The following is a 23,645-nucleotide window of genomic DNA, read 5'->3' on the forward strand; positions in this document are numbered from 1 at the left end:
GATACCTAACCGACTGAGCCATCCAGGTGCCCCAACATACAACTAATTTTAAATACACAACTAATTTAAGTGGCTAGAAAACAAACTCAAGATATTTTAAGTAGCTTTAAAATGATTTTTTTGATGATTCTAGATGACTCTACATGTATTTCTTTAATAATAAAAGAAATGCTAAGGATCATTTAATATTTCACAAAGGACCCAAATTAAAAGAGGCTGTGTGTATTCAGTGACTCGGGTTTTGGTTTTGCTTTTGCTTTACCATGGTATGCCTCCAATTGTGTATTTTCTCTTAAAATGAATAGAAAATGTAATCATTATAGACAATGCTCTGAATATTTTATTGAGATAAGAGTCTCCATTTAAAATAACAAGCTACTAAAAATCACTGGTAATTACCCTGGACTTTTACTACCTGTTAATGGTGCAGCAAGACTCAACTATTTCCCCTACTCTAATTCTATTTAATTAAATAAAATTTAGAACATACTCTAGAAACTTAATTTATGTCAAATCTTTTACCTTATTGTAATTATTGAAATTATACAATAGCATTCAAACAGGTAGAATTTAAAATTACGGCAGTACATTGACTTTAAGAACTATATATATAATTTATATATATATTTCATATATATATGAGATTTTGATATATATCAAATATACATGTATATTTCATATATGAGTTTATCTATATTTTTATACATATAGTTTATAAATTAAATATATATATTTCATATATATGAGATATATATATGGTATATACATAAATATTTATATATTTATATTTATTATATTTATATATTATATTTAAGAGTTTACTAAAATTGGATCTTTTGAAGATACATTTTGACATTTCGTCTGACTTTTGTTTTCTTCTATTGTTTTTAACAGGGTCAAAAACTTGAAAAAATCATGATGCTATGTTAATAAGCAGAAATTCAAGGAAACAAAAGTCTCACATTTATTTTCCCTTATATCAGTTGCATACTCTTTGCAGTGAGCTACTCACTACATGATTTCCCAGGTGAATGTACCTGGGAACACACCTGAACACACAATATTATTTTCTGGGTGGAGAATTACAAGTCTGGTCACATTTGCTCCAGATTATCCATTTAGGTCTTCTCTCCAGGGGAAAGGACACCAAATTTAGAGACAAAATATTAAATTATTTTTATTAATTATTTTTTACTAATTTTTGCAACTGTGTTGAGGTATGATTGACAATAATTATGTACCTTTAGGTTGTGATTTTTTAAAGGTATACAATGTGATGGTTTAATATACATATACGATGTGAAATGATTACCACAATAAAGTTAATTAATGCATCCATCACTTCACATATTTTTTGTTCTGGTGAGAATACTTAAGGTCTACTTTCAGAAAATTTTATCTATACAATACTCTATTGTTAACTATAGTCATCATGCTGCGCGTTAGATCTCCAGAATTTATTCATCTTCTAACGAAGTTTTTATCCTTTGACCAAAGTCTTCCCATTTTCCCCTTCCCCTCAACCCCTGGCAACCACTATTATACTCTCTACTTCTATGAATTTGACTTTTAAAAATTCCACATGTAAGAATGATTACACACACACACACACACACACACACACACACACAAATACACCCATCATTGTCTTTATCCATTCGTTGATGGACACTTAGGTGGTTTCCCTATCTTTCTTGGCTATTGTGAATAATGCTACAGTGAACATGGAAGTGCAGATATATCTTTGAGATCCTGATTTCATTTCCTTTAGATATATACCAGAAGTGGGATTGTTGAGTCATATGGTAGATCTATTTTTAATTTATAAGGAAACTTGATATTTTCCATAATGACTGTACCAGAACATTAAATTCTACCACAGATTTATCATTGATGGACTTTGCACAAATCATACATTTTTATGGCTACATGTTCTTAATTTATAAATTAAAGACTTTGGAAAAAATAATATTATCTAACTATTTTATGCTATATAGTTTCATTTAATATGGTTTTCTTATAATAACATTCCTGTAATTTTGATATGGCTGTATTTTGTTTTATAGACACGGTAGTTATAAATCTTATTTTATTATCAAGGAAAAAAAGCACATTTTATTGAAATAACTCCTCTAAACATAAGTGTATAAGTAAAAATTTAAGAGAGATCTGCAGACTATACCAGACTATAAACTGTAAAATAAATGGACCACATTGTTACTCTTTTCTGACTTTTACATTCCTTCCCCCTCAACCTCAAAACTTCTTCACTAGACCCAAGTAGAGTTCATTCACAAACATTTGTTTTAATTGTTTACTTATTAATTGTAAGTATTTGCATACTGTGCTCAAGAGGCATGGGAAATATAATAATAACAACAGTATGAAGATGAAGACAGAGAAGAAGAAGGAGAGGAGGAAGAGGAAGTAGAAGAAGAGGAGGAAGAGGAAGAAGAGGAAGAAGAAGGAGAAGAAGAGCAAGTTAGAACTCATTCATTGTACTTATTCTGTATAGCCATTTTTCAATAAATAGTGTTAATTGGGTGTCTGTTGAATGTAGTCCCTGGGCTAGGGAGCCATTGGATAGCTCCATCATCAAAGCTTTTTTACTTCCAAAATTAGCTATTTGTGTTTCCTTAACTCTGGTGATTTTGTGTGATTGGTGTGGTTCTCTGTACTTCCTTTGAATATTTTTGCTAATCTCTTAAGCCATAGATCAAATGTGATTTAAACATTGTAAGTGATTGATTTACTTTAAATCTTCACTTTTTTTTTCTCAAGCTAGTTTTTTTCTCTTCCCAAGGCATGATTTTCTGTACCCTATTTTGTTATTTGAAATTCTATTTCACATTCATTTCCCTTAGACCCAAGAAAAGAAAAAACTAAAATGTGAAGAAATTCATGAAAATATGAAGTTTTCATAACTACAAGTTAACAAACTCAATTGCCTCCCTGTTTCATTTTTATCATTTCATCAGTGTTGCCACCTGTCTACTTACATAAACATTAGGCAAAATAATTAGAGGATTATGAACTCAAATTTTGTTTTTGTTGTCAGAGTCTATTTGCAATGAGAAAAAAAAAATTAAACTAGGTGATACCCCTAAAGTTAGAATTCACTTGTAATTGGACACAAATTCCTCAGAGATTAAGCGAAGAGAAGAATCAAATTTCAGAAACAATTGTGGTTCACTTGGGGCCACCTGCCACATGGGTCCCCTGTGCCCTTTACCACCCTCTTTACTGAGGCTTGAAACACTGTCAGTCCGAACAGGGCTTCATTCAGTGGTTAGAAATAAGCCTGAGACTGAATGGACCGAAGGATATATATACTGACGTGCGCCAAAATGTGAACAACTATTGGCTACTTAAAAAAATGTTTCTTAAGGGCCTTAATATTCCAAGAAACTTTCCGAACACTTGGGAGGTGAGATGAAAAAGAAAATCAAGTTCTGTGCTCTTCTAGAATTTTTTTTTTTACCACAGTAGAGACAAATAATAAATGAGTTAATAAGGGAATATATCATTAAGATAATAACATATAAAATGCATGAAAAGAAATAAAATAGGGCAATTAGGGCAATTGGATTTAATGTTTTGCATTTTGCAAATGACAACTCATTTAATTATTACAACTGTAGGACATAGGTCCTGTCACCATTTTTCCAATGCCAGTTGAACCACATAGAAGTTAAATATTGTTTATGATATACAACTAAGACTAAATTTGAGCTGTAAACTCAGGTAAATGTAACTCCAAAGCCAAGTGGCATGATAATATTTGAGAACAGATGTTCAGGAGGAAAGTTGTAGAGGTTATCAATAAAGGCCATGCAGATATCCAGGAAAGAGCTTCTCAAGTAGAGAGAAGCACATGTGCAAACTAAGAGCAAATTCTCTCTTGAGTGAAGTTTCCAGGAGTCAAGGAGAGGGCAGTAGGCATTTGGTTGAGAGTGCAGAATGAGATAGGGTGGGGAAAGTTGAAAGGGATTATTGAGATCACCAGGAAACCATCTCACAATTGTACCCAGAGCCTCCCTGATATCTCTCAGATCCCAATGGATATTTCATTGTTTTACTTCATCACTCCACAAAGTTGGTTTTACTCCTCGTTTACATTTGAAATATGTGACTTTGTTCTTCCCAAAGAGTTGAAAAAAAAATCTGTGAATGAAAAGAAAGCGCTATAGATGAGAAAGAGAGCTAACTGGTCCTGGACAGCCAAAGAAGAAGCTTCCTTTTCTTAGACAAGCTGTTTAACTTTCTGCCTTCAATTCCCTGATCTGTTTAATGAAGGAATTACATTGGTTTATCAACAAAGTCCTGTTTCTGTATTTAAATTTGACGTCAGAATAATGGCCAGCCACCCAGAGAGTGAACTGCAGCACAATCATGTCGAAACTTTATCCACAAACACCTTAGATTTAAATCATAGCCTAGAGTTCGAAGACCGAATGTTGAGGAATGAGATCATTGAATTCATCACTCTCATTGGTTAGTATGTTTTGAAGGAGTGTGGTACCTCATGCCTTACTTTAGTGATCAATTTCCCTGACCTCCTTCATCTGCCTTAAAATTCCCTCAAAGAACTTTATTTGGATTAACTAAATGAGGTGAGGAAATAGGCTTGGAGAATATATTGTAGGCTACAGCTTTCATTTGTTTCTTCCACTGTTCTCTCTAATTGCTGATGGGTATTTTCAAATACTTATTAACTCTGTGTGAGCTTAAATAAGACTACAATGTCTCTATTCAGGAAATACTATAGCATTTTAAATGGCAGAAGCCGAAAAAGAGGGCAAGACTTGGCTCAGTATCAACTAAGGCAGTCAGAGACAACGAACAGGCCCCAGTCCTGAAGGACACAATCTTCTAAGTCCTGTTTTAAATATTTTCATTAGACAGGTTGTTTCCACCTGTGATTCCTACTTGCTTTATAATATAACTTTTCCCCAAATGCTATCTGGTCGATACACTACTCATACATACTTTTGAATTTTTATCTCCTTGTTGCAGGTATTGCCAACTTCGTAATACGTTGGCCACATTTCCATTTCACAAATCCTCCTGACCCAGGCTTCTCATTTTAAAAATAAATGGAAATTCAAAGGTTCCAAAGGCTTCTCTTTCAGGGGGAATTTTGTAAAGATAGAATTTTACATTTTCCCCAAAATTACCCTATAAAATTATTATAAAAATAGCATATGCTTATTCGAGAAAACTAAGCAACACCTACATCTACTTTTTAAAGAGTAAAAAAAAAAAAAAATCATCACCCAGATGTGAACACAATGATGCTATTTTTTTCTGGGCTAGAAATTTCCCTCTGAATCTAATAGTTGTGTAATAGTTAGACAAATCCCTTAAACTCTCCATCATTATTCCAATTTAAGATGAGGAAGATTTGCTTGCTATTAACATCTGTGTGGTGATTGAATTATTGAGTTAATTGGAGTTGAGCATGTGATAAACATCATGTATGTGTTTACTATTGCTGTTATTACATTTATGCATGAGTATTATAGGTATGCATTATCATGGTATACTATTTCCTATGTAATATAGCTATATTATATATTATATTATATTATATTAATTATATTATATTATAGCTATTCAATAAGTTTAACTCAGTATTAGGTATATATAAACCACTTCTCTATTTGCTGGGGATCCAGAGATGAGGCAATTTGAAGGTACCTGTTCTCATGAGGCTTGTATCCTAGTAAGAAAAAACTGGTAAAATAAAAAAGTAGTAAAAATATGTCCAATATATTTATGTGTGTGTATACATGTGTGCATAAACAAGATAATATCCAATGGAGATGAGTAGTTGCAGAGAAAGTGGTCTGATAGGATGAGAGTGATTAGGTTGTTTGTTTGTTTGTTTGTTTTTTAATACATTAGGGGATCAGGAAAAGAAAATATGAAGTCTGGGCCATTCCATAATTTAGAATCCAAGCAGAGGAGGATCAGTAAAGAAGACAAGGAGGAAGAAGTCACCAAAATAAGAGGGAAAACAGAAGAATACAGCATTATGGAAGATAAGGTAAAATAGTCCTATGAGTAGGATGATGAAAAGAATGGCCACTGGATTCGAAAACATGACTGAATTGGTTTCCGGCTTAGTATTGGTTATCTTTCCAAGTACTGCATCCTATACTGTGATTACATCTATTACTAAGGGCAGCTAGAATTTTTTGGTACACATTAAGTGCTAGACACAGGTTTTGATTTTATGTAGAGTTTTATATGGACTGTTTGAATCTTCACAATAAATTTATGACTTGTGCTAATAGTATTGTCATTTTTCAGATCAATAAACTGAAGCAGAGAGAGGTTACATGGTTTGCCCATTGTCATGCAGTTAGGATATAGGGATGAGCAGTGTACCAGCCTAACAATTCCTTTCTAGAAATAATACTGTTATCTATACCGTTCTCACATTCACATAGATGAATACAGATCTATATCATAATTTTAATATTACTCACATAACATTTTTCAATCTCCTATTCTTGACTATGTAGAGAATTTTCAAATTTCTGTTATTACAAACTACAAGTAGCCTCAAACATATAGTTTTGTGTACTTTTCATGTCCTTAAAGTAGAAGTAGTATTTCAAAGACTGTGCTCATTAAAAAAATAAATTAAAACATTATCAGATTTCCGTTCATTTAGTTGCATAAATTTATGTAACTATCCATTTCTCCACATATTTGTCAGCATGGGAAATTATTTAAAAATGACCCATTTGTGATTTAATTGCATTTTATTACTATTGAGGTTAAACTTTTTTTTTTTTTTTTTTTTTGTATTTATTTGCCGTTTCAAATTCTAACTTTGTGAATAAGTCATTCCTATCTTCTCTCCTTGTTTGGTGCTGTAGTGTTTTGTTCTTGCTTATTTATGAGGATTTTTTTTAATTAGTAATATAGAAGGACAATGTAACTGCTTAGCTCTCATATATGTTGCAGATAATTTCCTAATTTTGTACTTTAAAATCTTTTAAATCTTTCCCATTGAAATATTTTACATTTTTACATTTTTAGTTCTCTTGGTTTTCACTTACTTGTTTTAAGCTTTGCTGTTATCTTTAGATAGACCATCTCCACCCCCAAGATCTTATTAAAGTTTCTTTCAGTAGATTGTTTTTTATATGTGAGTATTTCAAAGAAAGGTCTGGAGCTGCCTTGCCCAATATGATAGTCCTATCTATATGCAAATTTTAAATTAAAAGTAATTAAAATAAAAATAAAATGTAAAATTAGTTTCTCATTTTCAATGACCACAATTCAAGTGCTCAATAGCCACATGTGCCTAGTGACTACAGTTTTGACAGTGAAGATATTGACCATTGCCATCGTTGAATGAATTGTCATTGGAAGGTGCTTCTTAAATGTTACTATGCACACCTATCACTGAGGCATATGTTAAAATGCAGCTCCTGACTTAGATGGTCTGGGGGGAGACTGAGCTTCCTATATGAAACAAGTCCCCAGGTGATACTGATGCTGCAGCTTTTTGGATCACACTTTGAGTAGCAAGACTCTAGATTTACTTTTATGCAAGAGATCATAAAAATCTTGTATATCTGTATGTAAGCATTTCTGTTTGTTTAATTGCATTACTTACTGACATGCAATAGCCTATCATGTGTCATATTACCCATATATACTTTTTCTGGGTTCTCTGAACTCTTCTATTGATTGAAAATCAACTGTCCTATGCTACCAGAAAATCAATATAGCTTTGCAACATTCTTTGGTATTTAGTCAAGACAATATCTATCAATAGCTTTTCAAGTTCCATCAAACATCAAATTTTTATTTCAATTAAAAATGCATTCACTTTGAAGCCAATTTAGTGAGAAGGAATTATTTACAAAATTGATTCTTTCTATTCCAGAAGACAACATCTATTTTCCCCATCTTAATTTATGTCTTTGCTATGGACTGAATATTTGTGTCTCCTCCAAGTTTATATGTTGAAACTCTGACCCCAATATGATGGTGTTTGGGGTGGGATCTTTGGGAGGTACTTAGGTTTAGACGAGGTTGGGAGAGTCTTAATCTTAATCTCCATGATGAGATTATGGATTTTAGAAGAGCAAAACAGACCAGAGCTTCCTCTCTTCATCCTGTGAGAACTCAGTAAGAAAGCTGCAAGCCAACAGAAGAACTTCACTAGAAACTCATCTTCCAGCATTTTGATCTTGGACCTTTCAGATTTGGACACTGTGAGAAATAAATGACTGTTTTTTAACCCACCCAGGTCATGGTATCTTTTTATGGCAGTGTGAGCTCCGAGACAGTGTCTCGGAAAAATTGTATTGTTTTCTCTAAATTTGATCTCTATGTGTATTCAACTGGTCTTTCTATAGTACCCTAATTATTTTGATAAAGAAATAGAAATAAAATATAAATATAAATAAATACTTGCATGTAAAACTGATTATTTTGGATTTTTCACTCAGAAAATTTAGAATCCCTTTGGAAAGATTCTCTCTCCTTAAATGGTTAAGTTTTAGAGGGGGGTGCATTTAAAAATTTTGATTTAGAATCTCATTTTTAAAAGAGAACTTTATGTTTAATATACAGGCCTTTTTGACTTTTCTTCTTGGGCAGACATGTTATTAGTTGAGATCTGGAGTCATTCAACAAATCCCTGCCACTGGCTAGATGCAATCTATATGCTAGAGCCCTGGGGATAGAAGAAAAAGATCCCACTTTTTTCAGGAGTCTTAGACCAGCACAGTTGGAGGATGAAATAGGTATGCTTGAAGAGCAGGAAAGAATCTCATGATCTTATTCTTTACTGGTGGTGTATTTATTGATGGAGTAGTTCATAATACAGAAAACACATAACCAGGTTTGACAGTGGTTAACTCAGGAAAGGCAACCAAGGTAACACATTCCCAATTTTTGTAACTTGAGTAGACATCATCCGTTCAAAGAAGGGAGAAGATTTGTTGGAGTTCGAGTATTTAGTTCCCTAGAACAAATGATTGCTTTTTTTTTTAAAACACTATTTGTTTTATTTTTGAGTATAGAGACAAATATAATTTATTAAGTATAAAATCTTCTGAAATTGTCACTAGGAGATATCTGCTGGACAAAAGAAGAGAGGGATCAATTCATATGTTTGAGTCAATCCATGTGTTTCCTGTCATGAAATATTCCATTTATTGCCAGTTTGCTCCCTTGACAATATAAATTTAGCTTTTGTGTACATTACTAGACAATAAATCTCCCCCTTCCCCCCAATTACTCAGTATTCTGAATCCTAGAGCACTATATCATTATCCACTGCTTGACAGTCCCTAAGCCATGTGCAACTTCTGTCGATACCTACGTCGTTGTATAGGCGAAAATCATGAGGAACATATGGTTCTCATTCTACCAAGACTTTCATTTCATGCTGTTACCAGAATGCTTAGAAATCCTGATTGGATGAGAAGATTAGCTTTTTCCCTAGTGGAATAATTTCATTAAAACGGAGGTGTCATCTCCCTAAGCTAAATGTGGAAAGAATAATAGAAAGATTACAGATCATGAAAAAAAACTAGAAAGGCTTTATTATAAATTATGACATGACTTCAGAGAGTACATCTTGATGTATTTGAATAAACCCCTTAAGTTGAGGTAACTAGATTGCTCAGTTTCAATTCTCATTTTCTCATTTGCATCACTTTTATACAAAAAGCACTCCCCACCATCTGCCTGATTTATAGATTAAGAAGCACTTTCAGTGCTTCAACTTTCCTTCTCTATCTGAGTTCATGGAAGGGACCTACTTAACCCCAAGAACATCAAGTCTGTTAGCCAGTACGGCACAACAGAAAGAACCCATTTTTACCTTGACTTAAGAACTTTAGAAGAAATAAGTCATGAGACATTGCAATGACTAGTTTCTATGACATCAGGAACATCTGTGTATTTTATAAAGATGTTCAAGAAATAAACCAACACATAATTATTTGGTATCTCTATACCTTTATTTTTAACATAAACATTTTCAACTTTAATTTTGACTGGATTTTTTTTCTCTGAATACTACTGAAATGATTGGAGATGAATTCTACATTTGATTCTAAGGTTATTTGAAAGTACAGGTCCTTTTCTGTTTCATTCAGTGAGATCTAAAGAACTAGTTCTGGGGACCTTCCAGACACCAACTCCCAAAGGTGTTAAAAGCTTCAATACACTAATATATCTCCAGAGAAGAAATTGCCTGATGAATGTATACTGTGGCCTGAAATGAGGAGGGCATGTGTTGAGAAGATAGGGTTGATATAATGTGATGGCACCCGAGCTCTGTTCTGTGAAAAGAAGAGAAAAAAAAATAAGATATGAGAACAAGACAGAAACACAATAATCATAAATTTTACTAAAGCTGAAAATACTAAATGTGAAGAATTCTATGTTCTCGCTGTTCTCTTGAAATAAAAATCCCTTTTGCTCTTGGGAATTGTGTGGGGAAAATGGTGTCTTTTTTTGTTTTGTTTTTGTTTTTTTTTGTTTTTTAATTTAACAACCATAAGTCAATCTCTCCTCACTTTGTTTGAAATTATCCTGGACATGATATCCAGGTGACTGAGAGCCACTGCGTTGTCAAGGGTAGTGAGATGCACAACAACCCAGTGACCTCTTACCCTTATCCCAGTGAGCCAATGGGTACGAGTCCTAAAGCAAGTCTGTATGCTTATCTGGGTATTAATTTTCTCCTATGTAGAAGTGGGCTTTATATAGTGTCTATTCAATTTCTCCATAGTTAAAAAATGTAGTTCTCCCAAACCTGATAGAGTTATCAATCATGATAAATCATTTCCACTTCCTAAAATTTTGTTATAATAGGTCTTTCCTGCTTTTGGTCACGTGCTGAAAGACAACTTCCATGAGAACACTCGACCACCAAAAATAACCTCTTGATGACAGTATGGTGACTGTTACTAGTTTGTAAGTGGTACTTGAGGACTTTTTCCCCCTACAGTGTACTAAGTTTTTAGAATCTTCATAAGACTGAGAAAGAGAGAGTGTGGGGGTAAGATGGTAAAAAGAGGGAGAAAGAGAGAGAGTTTGAGAGAGAGAGAGACAGATATGTGACCTCTTCTCTTTCCTAATTAAATTTCCCTTCCTTTTTCATCTAATCTTCCACAATGTATGAAACAGATGTCCTATTTTATCCAAAAAGTAGAGGCACAAAAACTAAGAAATAAGTGATATACGTGATTTGTTTTACGAATGCACATTAGGATATGTGAAAACTTAAATTCTTACAGCAATGCAACATGTTGATTTCCTTTTTTCCCCCAGATACTTACAAGTTAAAAAAAAATAAAATTTGCAAATTTGTGGTGCAGTTTCAGGTAGCATTTAAGAATCATGAAGGTAAACTTAAGTTTATTAATTTTTATGGTCCATAGATGCATGAAAAATTACATTCAGGTTACATTATTCTAAGAAATTAGCTATGAATTTCAGTTTTGGGGACAACTCTTGGGAAAATCTGTTTGTGAGTGAAAGTAATTTACAAAAAGAGTTACCAGAAAAAAAAATGACAAAAGAAATCTACCTTGGGACACCTAGGCGGCTCAGTGTTGAGTTGCCTTTGGCTTAGGGCATGCTCCGGGAGTACTGGGGTCGAGTCCCACATCGGGCTCCCCTCAAGGAGCCTGCTTCTCCCTCTGCCTGTGTCTCTGCCTCTCTCTCTGTGTGTGTCTTTCATGAATAAATAAACAAAATCTTAAAAAAAAAAACCAATCTATTGGTCCCAACTGAATAATAAGCTCATTATTCTGCTCAAAATTGGTATTTTAGCCCCAATTTAAAAGAAATCATTGCTTATTGTTACATTTACCATAATACCAACTTACACAATAAAAAATCCATATTATACTTCACTATACTTCTTACTTTGAGAAAAACAGATCAGATAAAAACTTAGAGCTTGTGTGTGTATGTATAGACACACATATTTTTGTATACCTATATACACATATTTATAGAAGTTGTATTATATAACATGGTATATAAGCATATATTCAGCAGGCTTTTAAGAATGGAATGAAGAGAGTTCTCAGGAAATATAAGAAATAGAATGACTTTAAATAATTTCAACAGGGAGTCTACAGGAGTCAGTGACACACACACCATAGTTAATTCACATCTTATTTTTGTTAAAAAAAAATAGCATGCTCTCTGAGATCTTTATTCAACATACGTGTGTGCTGTGCATGTTCTTTCTAAGTGGGCTAGTTTTGTTCTCATGCCATGGGAGCAGGTGGCATGAAGCTGTTTTGATGAGGTTAAAAGGCTCCTCCCCTCTTTCCCCAAGCAGCAGCCCGAAGTACGTCAGCAGTAATTGTGTGCCTGGCTCGGCTGTGCAGGGAGGGTGCAGGCAAAATTGATATCAAATAAGGTTATCAAACTGAGATCTCGATGTTCCATTTAAGTTGTTGCTCATTTTCATTAGGCATGCCAGGGGTGAAAAGCTTATCACCTAAACACCCTCTGTAGGAAGAACATTTATTTTTGATGGATTTATATTTTTTCTTCTCCACAAAGATTGAATTTTAGTGTTGTAGTGGATATAAATGAAGGGGTTTCTTTATCCTCTTTTCATTTTATTATTGACTAATCAGACTTCAGTTCAGATAGATAAAAGAGAGAGGTTCTGTTGCCTAGATGTGAGGCCTTTAATGAGGATGGGAGGCCCCAGGGAGGCGAAATCCGAAGTAGAACGATGCTGCTTTCGGGTTTCTTGCCATTTCTTCAGTTTCTTCTTCCGTTTCCAATGGGCCTAGTGAGCAGGAACTATCCAAGGTGCTAGAATGCTGGCAGCTTTGCTGTTCAAGGCAGACGGATTGCAGAAACAGAGAAGAAAGATTACTGCTTATTTCAGAAGGTAGGTTCTTTGTTTCAGAATCCCTGATTAATCAGCAGCAGCATCAACAGACTAAGGCAGCTGGAGAGGAGAGAGAGAGAGAAGCAGGAAGGGAGGGAGTCAGGGGCAGGGAGGGAGGGAGGGGAAAGAGAGAGAATGGGAGAGAGAGAGCTGGTTGTCACGGGGGAGGGACGATGCCACAAGCTAGGCTGCTCCAAACCTTCTGTATGTAAGTGGCAATGAGAAAGAGCATCTTTTTGGCTGAAAGGAGACATTTAGAGAGGATGCTTCTGATTTTTTGTTTTCATTTATTTTTGTCTTCACAGAATATAATCAAATGAGGCACCTTAGCCAGCCTGGGTGATTGCTTCGAGTCTTGTAATCATCTGTGTAGCAAAGTGGGTAAAATCATTCAATTTCTTTCCTGCTGGACCTGGAAGGCGAGGGGCTGTGTATTCATCCCCACCCATTAGCTATGCCCTCTTTTCTCTGAATGTCGATTTAAGGAAGCAAGCACCTGTCTTCTGCCACCGTATCTTCCTAGCAAACTTTAAAGGCCATTTTATCTGATAGGAAGAACATCAAGAATGCTCTGATCTCTAGTGATGAAGAATCTGGGAATGGACACTTTTCCCATCCAGACACAATGCACTTTAATTGAAGAAAAACTGAGCTGAACTACAAGTCTATTTCTTATGGTGCTGGATTACTCCTACAGAACTGCCCTGAGATCAACCGCGAGAGAGGGCTCTGAAAGACACAAGTCACCTTCTGATTATTGCACTTAGCTCTCCCTGGAGACTTAAATTTTGGTATGTATCTCATTTTTCAGATTATCTAAGCATGCTAATTGAATCCAGCACTAAATAGATCAAGCAATCTGGTTATGAAATGGAATGGATTTTATCTGGGGATACTTAATGCTGAAGTTTGCATGTCTTATTAGGTGGAACAGAAATAAAGCCACAGCGAAGGCATCTAAGGCTTTAATAAGCCTCAGGCTATTTCGTACCCTCTTACCCACTTAGTTACATTACCACAGAAATGGCTAAACTAGATTTTCATTGGTAAAATAAGCCATGTTAAATTATTAAAAGCATTGAAAATATTTTCAAGGGTGTTAATTGGCATTCACGTTGTGCATGCTAGCTATTTATCTGCTATTCCATACCATAAATATTTTACAACAGTCTCTCAGCACATTTGTGTCAGCCTAATTTTGCATTCTAAAAAAAAAAAAAAAAACCTACCAAGAAAAAAAAAAACTATAAGACATACACTAAAGCTGAAACTGCTTCTTCCTAACTGAGTAGATCAAAACCTTTTTGAGAAACATGTATTTTAATATCACTCAATATCAGAAAGATTTCCTTAACCTTATCACAACAAATATTTTCTATTGAACTTTTGGTAGACTTGTTTTACCTGGGACATACACTTATTTTGTTGGAGTGTCTTCATCTTAATTTTTTCAAGAACTAGAAATATTTTAAATACAAGAAATATAGGTCTTCCCTAGCTGGAAGAACTATTACATGAAATAATATTGTTCCTTCTCATTAGGAAATCCTAAAGTTGTTTCTGTACCATAGAACTGTTGTTTTTGTTTTTTTTTTGTAAACATAGCCCCAAAATAAGGGAATTCAGTGTTAAAAGTTATACTATGTAGTTCTAGTCATTTTAACATGCAAAAAATTATAACCAACTTGTATGAAATAATGACTGTGGAGCAAGAGTGAAAATGAACTCCTCTCCTAATTCTTCACATGTTAAATAATGTTCCAACTTATTTTTTACACTGTCAATTGGTAAACAGATTAGTATTAGAATATGTGAGCCTCAAATACCAAAATTATTTTATTTTTCTGTGGTCATTGCAACATATGTTTGCCAACTCAGCAAAGAAGGGGACTCTGAAGGACACTGACAGTTTAGGAAATCAGTGAAAACAGACCTGAGAAAAAATACTACCACTTCAAAAGAAACTATAGAGAAGCCCAAGGACTTGGGGCATTTGCAAAGTTTAGAAAGAGAAGTGTAAAAATCCTAGAGACAAGAAGGTTGTCTATTGTTACAAGAAATAAAAAAAGTCATAGACTCTCAATTCAATTAGATGGTTTCCATTGCAGCTCCAGTCAGCAATTTATCATACTGACTATATCTACTTTGCAAATACTGCCTTGTAAGCGTCTGGAAACATTTGGCCAAAGGCTCAGAAAAGTACCTCAGCCATTGACATTTTGTGTGAGTCCATAATATTGCTGGAACTGTGTTATTTCTTTAGACCGTAGGCAAATAGCACATGACAACCTGGAAGTTTGGGGAAGTCCAATTTATGATGTTACTCTATTAACATGATCCATACCCATTTTACCCATTGTGGGAAGGGAGAGTGTAGAGAAAAACTCACTATCAAGTAATCTGCCTTCTGCGAAAAAAAAGCAATCAGCGTCTTTGTAGTCACTTCAACAAGCTCTCGTGGTTTTAACTCTAACATTTCCCATTTTGGGCAGAACAGCTGCATTTTGATGAAAGTTTGAATAAGAAAATGAGCATGACCATTTGTGGGGTCGAGGGCAGGATTTTAAGCATAATCAAAGTGAAATGATAGGATTTATTTTTGACACATTATCAGAATAACAATTTTGACGTGGTTTACACAGGTGACGAATTATAACCAGGCAATCTTGTCTGTTGATTTAATCCTATGTGAAGTCAGCAAATTTTAGAAATTAATTTGCATACATATTTTACATATGTATGTGAAGACTGATTATTTAAATACTTATATTTTCACAATGTGTTTTCAAATTGGTCTAAGTACATGCAAAATATGTAAGAGATCTTTTTCCTTCTCCTGACCAAAAAAATACAGTTAAAATTGCCTTGGGAAACTTTTATTTGGAGGAGTTGATACTGCTACATGAAATAGGATTTTCTGTCTTAGAGAGGTTGGAATGATTTGAGTGAGAGGGAAAATCAACTTTTAATAGCTCAAATCCTAATAACTTCCTCACAGCATTGAGACAGGTGTGGTGTGAAAACCTCAGAAATAACTAAGGACGGGGCCTGGTTAACTTTCCCATATGCAAATGAAATGAAATACACAATGTGAAATGAAGACTAAATGCCTAGTCTTTCTACTGAGAAATTTATTTCCTTGTATGTATTTTGTTTTTCCCAGTCAAAACAAACAGCAGCATAAAAACAGCACAAGATAAACTTTACATTATTCTAGCTATAACATTATCCTTTAGGGTTAACTGTGAACTAAAATTTAAGAAGCTTCTTAACTTCAAGAATGGAGAAGCAGGTCTCTCCCCAAGAGTTGCTTTTCCTTCCTCTATCACTTGGTAGATACGGAAAATATCTGGATTAATGGAGTTTTCACAACTTTAAATCTTGGAAAACCAAAGTTTTAGATGGAGAACAACTCTATTTCAGGAATTCTGAACAAACATTTTAAGAAGAGATTAAAAGAGTCGGCCCCCACAAGGGCCAGTGGGCTCATTCATTCAGATGATACTAATATACTAGAACCCCACTTTTTGGTGGATGGTGGTCAATGATCCATCAGAAGGCTTTGCCTGCTAAGTTGGTGTACACACCCACCTGAGTCACTTCTTGTAGAGCCAGAATGTCACAATGCATGAAATTACACCAAAAGAGGAATTTGTTCTGAATTTTAAGAAAAGAGAAATACTTTAACATGTATAAGAAGATGGCATGCTAATTGTTATCTGACCCTTTCTGTGTGTCTTTTCTTCAACAATAGCCTGTAATTAATCAAATACCTTCTATACCATGGAGAACCCAATCTTGACATGAATTACTGACACATCAAATTATCTTCTGGTAAATTAAGGCTACAAAAATTGATTTCTTAATTTATAAGGTAAATCTACATAAATGTATGTTCTTAAAGTTTTTGCATACACTGAATCCTCAAAAATGTGCACTTTTTTTGGCTTTAACATTGAAAGTCATGTAGTGTCTCAGCTTCTTGAGTTTCTTGGGTACAGAAAGAAAATAAGCAAGTGGATTTTTATGTTTCTATGGATTCCATTTGGATACTTTTATGTATATTCTATGCTCCACATGTATATGTAATAAATAGTTTCATTTAAGTGGAAACATTGTAAAGAAATGTAATGATACTTTCAGCTCTAGGCTCTGCATGGGAAAGGTACAGTGATGGTTTTACACAAAAGAAAATAAATACATGGTTAATTGAATACAAAGTTAAATGCTTAGTGTTTTAAATATGACCTCAATCTCACCAGTTTAAATTGGTGCATCTTAGCTAAGTAGAGTGAAATTTCAAGTTTTAGGAAGTGTCACAATATTATATAAAATATGCTTTGTGAAGGGTGTGGTCTACAGGAAATAACTAACAAGAGTGAAAGAATAAAATAAAGATGAGCAATTAGCTATCCAGTTGTGTTTAAGCCAACATCTGTAGCTTTTATTAGAATGGTAATGATTTTAAATACAGTAATCCAAAAATCAAACAAAAGGAGGGTTTTATGAATATACAATATAGCAGTGGAAGAAAGGAATAAGTGAAGCTCTCTGTGATTTGTATGGGGATTCTGATCTCGGTCATTTTAGGTGCTTTCCTAAGACCACCCTGACACAGATTTTCAATATTAGCTACAACTTCCAAGAAAAAGAGCACACATACAAATTTTGCACTATTTGAGCCCATGCCATGCATTTTTATCAAAATCTATCTACCCTGTAGATGAAGACCATGGATGTCAGTTTTCAACTAATGCTCTAGGGGGGGCTAAAATGCCTAATTTGTTGGGAGCAAAAATGGGCTGCTTACACATACTAATTTAAATAAAGGGGATAACTGGAGAATGCAAAAGCAACAGATCCTTTCAATCTCACTCACTTTGTTGTCCCAAAGGTACCATGCAGTCATTTGAGGTCTAATAAGAATCTCTTACTTATTAGGGTAGAGCTAAAGATGCTACCTAAAGGTGAGGGCCTCTTCACTTCTTAACTATTATAGTCTTCCTAAGATGTCAATATTAGGGATTCAGTGTTCAAGACAAAGCTTTATAAAATATTTGCGTACAGGGTTGTCATTCAAGGGCCAGAAATGAACTTGATCTAATATCCAGCAGTCAAAATGAAGCTTAGTTTTTAGTGGTATAAAATGTTCCTTACTCAATATCCATCTTAGCCATAACTATACATTTCTGAAAGAGAAACAGATTTATGATCATATCTGACTGTGGGTTCTCACCACATAGAAATGGGTAACAGTTGTAATAAGATAGACACTTCACATCAAGTTCACTTTTTTTAAATGAGGCCTCATCTTCCTTTAGTGAGGAGTGAATGAATGAATCTGTTCATTCAGAGTTCAGCAGCTGAGAAATACCTTTGGCTTGGAAGACTCTAAGTCTTTGAGCTTCATGCTTCTTATGTGCTAAGACCCTCATTTTCTATACCTAGAAAATGGTGTAGAATGGATAAATGATCTGCCTGCATGGTTAGGAGGCAAGTCTGCGAACGCCTTCCATGCCTCCATTTGCACATCTGTGCCGAAGAATGTTGAACTTCATTAAATATTCTATTCACTTATGTTCCAAAGTAAAAAATGTGTTTATCAAGGAGTGATTACTAAACATAATCTTGGCCACAGTTAAGAATTGTGAAAAGTATCTAATAGCAACGTTAGTAACTGATGATTATGCTCATGTTTCTTGGATTTTCATTTTCTAACTGAACCTCCAATAATGTAAGGAGGTAAGTTATCATTCCAACCACCATTGCAAAAACATGGAAACTAAAGCTCAGAGGGAGGGGTTCATTAGATTGTCTAAAGTTGGAGACCTAGGGGTGCTTCCATTGGGATTTTTAGGCCATACTACTCAAGTTCTCAGTTATGCTCTTCAGAACTGTCTAACTGCCCTCTGCCCCTGCCCCCCATTACAAATTACCTTTTACATGTGGATGAGAAAGCAGAAAAACGTGATGCTTCCACATTAGTAGGGTCCAAGTCCATTGTTTATGTTTATTTTTGAATATAATTGTCAAAAATTTTTCTTTGTTGATCCTCAAAAATGGTGACCATAAACCATGACAAACTAATGAAAGCCACCATTGTTACCTGAATTGGTGCCCTTGTCAGACTGCATGGCAATTTTTTTTATTTATTGTGCTTTTACACTGCAATATAAATGTCTAGAAGGACACAGTTTTGCCTTTATCAGTGCCTGGTTCATAATAGATGCTTAAGAAATAATTGAATAAATGAGTGATTATAGAATCAAATCCTTCCCTAGAACTAGATGACAAGCATGCTCACATTCAACATTTGCATTTCATTATCTGGAAGTATTACTAGATTTTATGGTTGATTTTTACCCCTCAAATTTTCATCTCAACTTTTAAAAAAAATCTTATTGTACAACTTTCCATGGGATAAATATTTTATGATATTATTATTTAATATTGTCTTGGAATAAACACAATTTAAACTCCAGGCAATTTGAAAGACCACTTACAGAGATAATTAATTTTCAAAGTACCCAATTAACCTTGTTAATATTTGGAATATATAACTGTAAAGAATATCTGATGTCATTTGGATGGGAGGAAAATTTAACGGAAGAAATACAAATTTTGAGGTAATGTCTTTCACAATGGGATATATGCAGTTTTGCTCCAGGGCAAAGTGGGAATGTTCATCTTCCACCCTGAGGCATTATCTGTGGAATCCTTGTAATACTGACTTGGCTCACTTAACTATGGTAGAATTAATTGCCATAAAGTTATACAGATATTTTTTTATCCAGGCACACTCCCTGCTAAAGTCCTTGGTAAAAATGAATTCCCAATAATCATAATGCTTCAGCTTTCTGAGAATAATGTTCCTTTTTTTTTTTCTGAAAATTGTAGTCGTTTGTAATGGTAATTTCTTATTTCTACATGTGTCCACCACTTGAGTATCTAAACTCACAGACTGATATTACAATACAATTCAATTATGCTAGATAGTTAGAATTAAAAGACTATTTCATTTGCCAACCCATTATGGCTTAAAACCAAACCAAACATAATAAAACTTAACAAAAAAGAAATCATGAGTCAAGAAACAACTCGTATCCTCTTGTTTCAGCAATTTCTTACAGATTGGAGAATAAATCTTTAAATTCAGAATGGGCCTCAAATAACATATGAATTGACTGACAGCTGAAATGCTAATAAACTCTGATAAGAAGTAAAGTTTCCATAGCTACCATCCAGGTATGGAACATGATTATACTTGTAAAAAAATCAAAATGAAAATGATTCGTAGTAGCAAAAATGAAAGCCGAGGATTTCTACCTTAGATATTTGGGTGAATATTTAAAAAATGTCCTTCTGAGACTTTTAAAGAACATAAAAGACATAAATGTAATTTATAATTTTAAATGGCCAAGTTTTTTTTCTTGTTAATTGATTTTGCTTTTGATTTTTCAATCTGACGCAGTAATACCAGTTTCCTATACAACAGTGAATATGCAATTGAGGACAGTGGGCCTTAATAAGCTAGAAGGATAAAATACTTATCTTGTATGCAATTAATTAATTAAACTTCAGTTCTATTTTTTGATTGATTGAAGCACCATTTCTCTATCCTCTGGCTTCATTGATTTCTATAATTCATTGGATTCTTCTATTTCAAGGCATCCTGATTTTCAGAGCCTGCTGGTTATACATCACCCATCTATGTATACTCGTATACACATTTGATGTTACCATTGCTGCCAATCTTCTACCTGTACTTTTATTATGATAATATTAGCTAACATTACTATATGGTTATTACTGTTAAACTCTAAGCTAAATTCTTTATAGCATCGCCTCTCTAAATCATTATATCAGCAGGAGGTAGAAGCTATTATTTCCATCATTTTGTAGGTGAGCAGAGTATATGTTGGTAGAAAGTCCTATGTTTTATTGTTGATTTTGTTTGATTTTGGTTTTTCAGTAATCCGTTCTATAGTTTGGGTTTTCAAATCTTCATGAGCAGTGATAACTGTAGTTGTCATTGCTTGAATTACCAGACTGCTGAGGATTAATGTGATCTTGGTGACCTATGCTATTTGAGTTGAAGTAGCAGCCATGATGCAGCACCATTTTGAAAAATAATGTTGGATCAGAAAGGGATTATTTCCAAAATAAATTATATTAGAAATGTGTATATCCTTGATTACTGTGATATTTTGGCACTTGTTTTAGGTTTGTGGATCTTAGTTTAAAATTATTAAAAAAAAACACCTAATTTAAGTTCGTTCCAAGTAATCATATTTTATTTGAAATTGAGCAAGAATGTCTTTATGGCAAATAGAAATAAGAATACATTTTTGAGAAACAAAATCTTGACTCTAAGTACATAAACCAAACGTTGATCTCGACACATTGTATTTGTACCCTCACATTACCTTTCAACGCAAGAGATTTGGTCTTCGATGTGCTAATTTTGTCAGTTTGAGGGAGTGTTTGCTACTCAGGCAACATTCATTTAATATTTACCTCAAATACTCTTGATGGTTTGTAGTATCTAATGAGACATTTTCTCCCAATAGATTCTACCATAAACATTGGAGCTTTGGGTTGAGGAGATATTAGGGTGAATAAACAAACACCTTGCTTTTTACCTTCACTTTGATAAAGGTGACCTGTGTTCTCATCCTACAGGAAGTGTTCCTTTTTACATGATACCCTCCAAGATGATGAGTTCTAATCCTGAGGAAGACCCTTTGGACACATTTCTCCAATATATTGAGGATATGGGGATGAAGGCCTATGATGGTTTGGTCATTCAGAATGCATCAGACATTGCTCGAGAGAATGACCGCTTGAGAAATGAAACCAACCTGGCCTACTTGAAGGAGAAGAATGAAAAACGCCGAAGACAAGAAGAAGCAATAAAACGGTAAATATAAATAAAAGTATCCCAAGTCTTGCGTAACAAGGAAATCCATGAGTTCTGCAAAGGCTGTGATGATGTCACCTGGTCAAGAAGGGTGTTTACCAGTTAGTCTTGATGAGACCAAGTGAAATTGGCAGCTCAACTATAACAGAAACACAATTCATCTGACTCACAGGACTCTCGCCTCAGCTTAGAAAAGTTACTTACTGGTGTGTTGTGCATATGGAGGTACAGCTGGGATTGGGAAAGAATTCAGTTTTCTTTAATAAAAGCTCATACCAAACAACCTCTTGGTAAAAACCCAAGGGAACACATAAACACTCTCATCGTCAGTATTTGATGAAAATCCCCACCTTTAATGGTCTTTGTTATAGTTCTTATTTTATAATGGCTCATCTTCTTCCTAGATTATAAAAAGACTCATGGATAATTAGAATTATATGAGCCACTGAAGGCAGGGGGACCCTCCCTGAGTGCTCTCTATGCAGAGTTTTAGGACTATTACATATCTTGTCTGGTACCGAGTGCCCCAGGTTTGTTGAAATGAAATGACTTTTTTTTACTGCAAAATGTACAGCTACAAGCAAATAAGTACCAGATTACAACTTCCAAACTGAAGCTAAATTTCCTGGGGCACTGAAGCCCAAAGAAGGATATACATCTTTTGATTCCCCCAAAAATGTCATAGTGCTTTCAGTGTGTGTATGTGTGTGTGTGTGTGTGTGTGTGTGTGTGTATGTGTGTTTGATAGTGGTAAAGGTAGAGGCATATTGCATTCTACAAAGTCTTATTTTTTCAATAAGATCTATTTACTAAGTGCAAAGATTCAGAACTCAGAAAATTATCCATATCAATTAGCTGGATACAGAATAATATTAGTTAAGCTATTTCAATAGTTGGTGGATTTTTCATCTAATCTGACATTAATAATTTTGCTTCCTCTCTGTGAACATTATTATATTAGGGAAAAATTTGTTAGATGAACTATTTATTCTTATAATGAAACTAGATAAGGAAGCCCTATTTTAATCATTAAAGGCAAATAATTTTATATGAGAGGTTTGGGAAAGAGAGAGAGCATTGGAAACCAAAAAGAAAAAAAAATGTTGTGGAGGATTATTTTGAAACAGTGTAATCTTTTTATTTTAGACTACTAAGTGGAAATCCGTGTATTAACATGTATAAAAATATTTGTGAAATTATATACTTGATAAATATTGTCACAATTGTTTATATTTAAGTCAATATATTGTTGGGGACTATGCTATTTTTTATTCCTCCCCAATTTTAGTTGGTATCACCAATTCCCTTCTAGGATACACTAAATAGCCTTTCTTCAGGACAATTTCCGCCCCTTGGGAATTAATTCTCAGGGACTTCTGTATGTATGCTAGCACTGAAGAAAACTCATTAAAAATGAGGTTTCTAAAGTTTTCCTAAAATGTTTCTAAAATTCATAACAAAAAAGAACAATTCACATGTCTCTAAAACAGCTTCATCTTTATAATGAAAGTTTTCCTGATCTTGGCATTAAAACTCAATCATTCATTCTTTTCTTTAACCATATAAATAGAATTATTTGCAGAGGTTTCATTAGATTTTACAGAAATCTAAAGTGTGCTTATCATTGTACTATTAACTTTTGTGTTTCATCAACAAACTTTATAAAAGTTGTATCTATAAAGATATTAAGACAGAAAATGTCTGATTTTTAGATAGTTTTCTTTCCTAATCTTATGAATTCTGACTCCACCCTGAAATAAGGATCAGACAGAGAGACTTAATCCTGGTTGTAAGAAATAACACTGATTCTCATGAGAC

The 23,645-nt window shown here is 34.1% G+C and overlaps 1 protein-coding gene across 4 annotated transcripts in view; it reads left to right on the forward strand.

Annotated features, from left to right (window-relative positions):
• The first annotated feature begins 12,349 nt into the window (after nt 1-12,349).
• The window catches only part of NYAP2 (neuronal tyrosine-phosphorylated phosphoinositide-3-kinase adaptor 2), a 263,289-nt gene continuing 251,993 nt past the window's right edge, over nt 12,350-23,645 (forward strand). For 2 of the 4 annotated variants that reach the window (XM_077869000.1, XM_077869004.1), the window contains exons 1-2: nt 13,051-13,698; nt 21,590-21,827. In XM_077869000.1, coding sequence (XP_077725126.1) covers nt 21,607-21,827 — 221 coding nt within the window. In that variant the 5' untranslated portion in view covers nt 13,051-13,698; nt 21,590-21,606. Of the gene's footprint in view, nt 12,908-13,050; nt 13,699-20,037; nt 20,153-21,589; nt 21,828-23,645 lie in introns of those variants that run through there. The other 2 variants (XM_077869001.1, XM_077869002.1) reach the window with 2 other exon arrangements.

Source organism: Canis aureus, chromosome 24 (genome assembly GCF_053574225.1).
Source record: "Canis aureus isolate CA01 chromosome 24, VMU_Caureus_v.1.0, whole genome shotgun sequence".
NCBI classification, from domain to species: domain Eukaryota; kingdom Metazoa; phylum Chordata; class Mammalia; order Carnivora; family Canidae; genus Canis; species Canis aureus.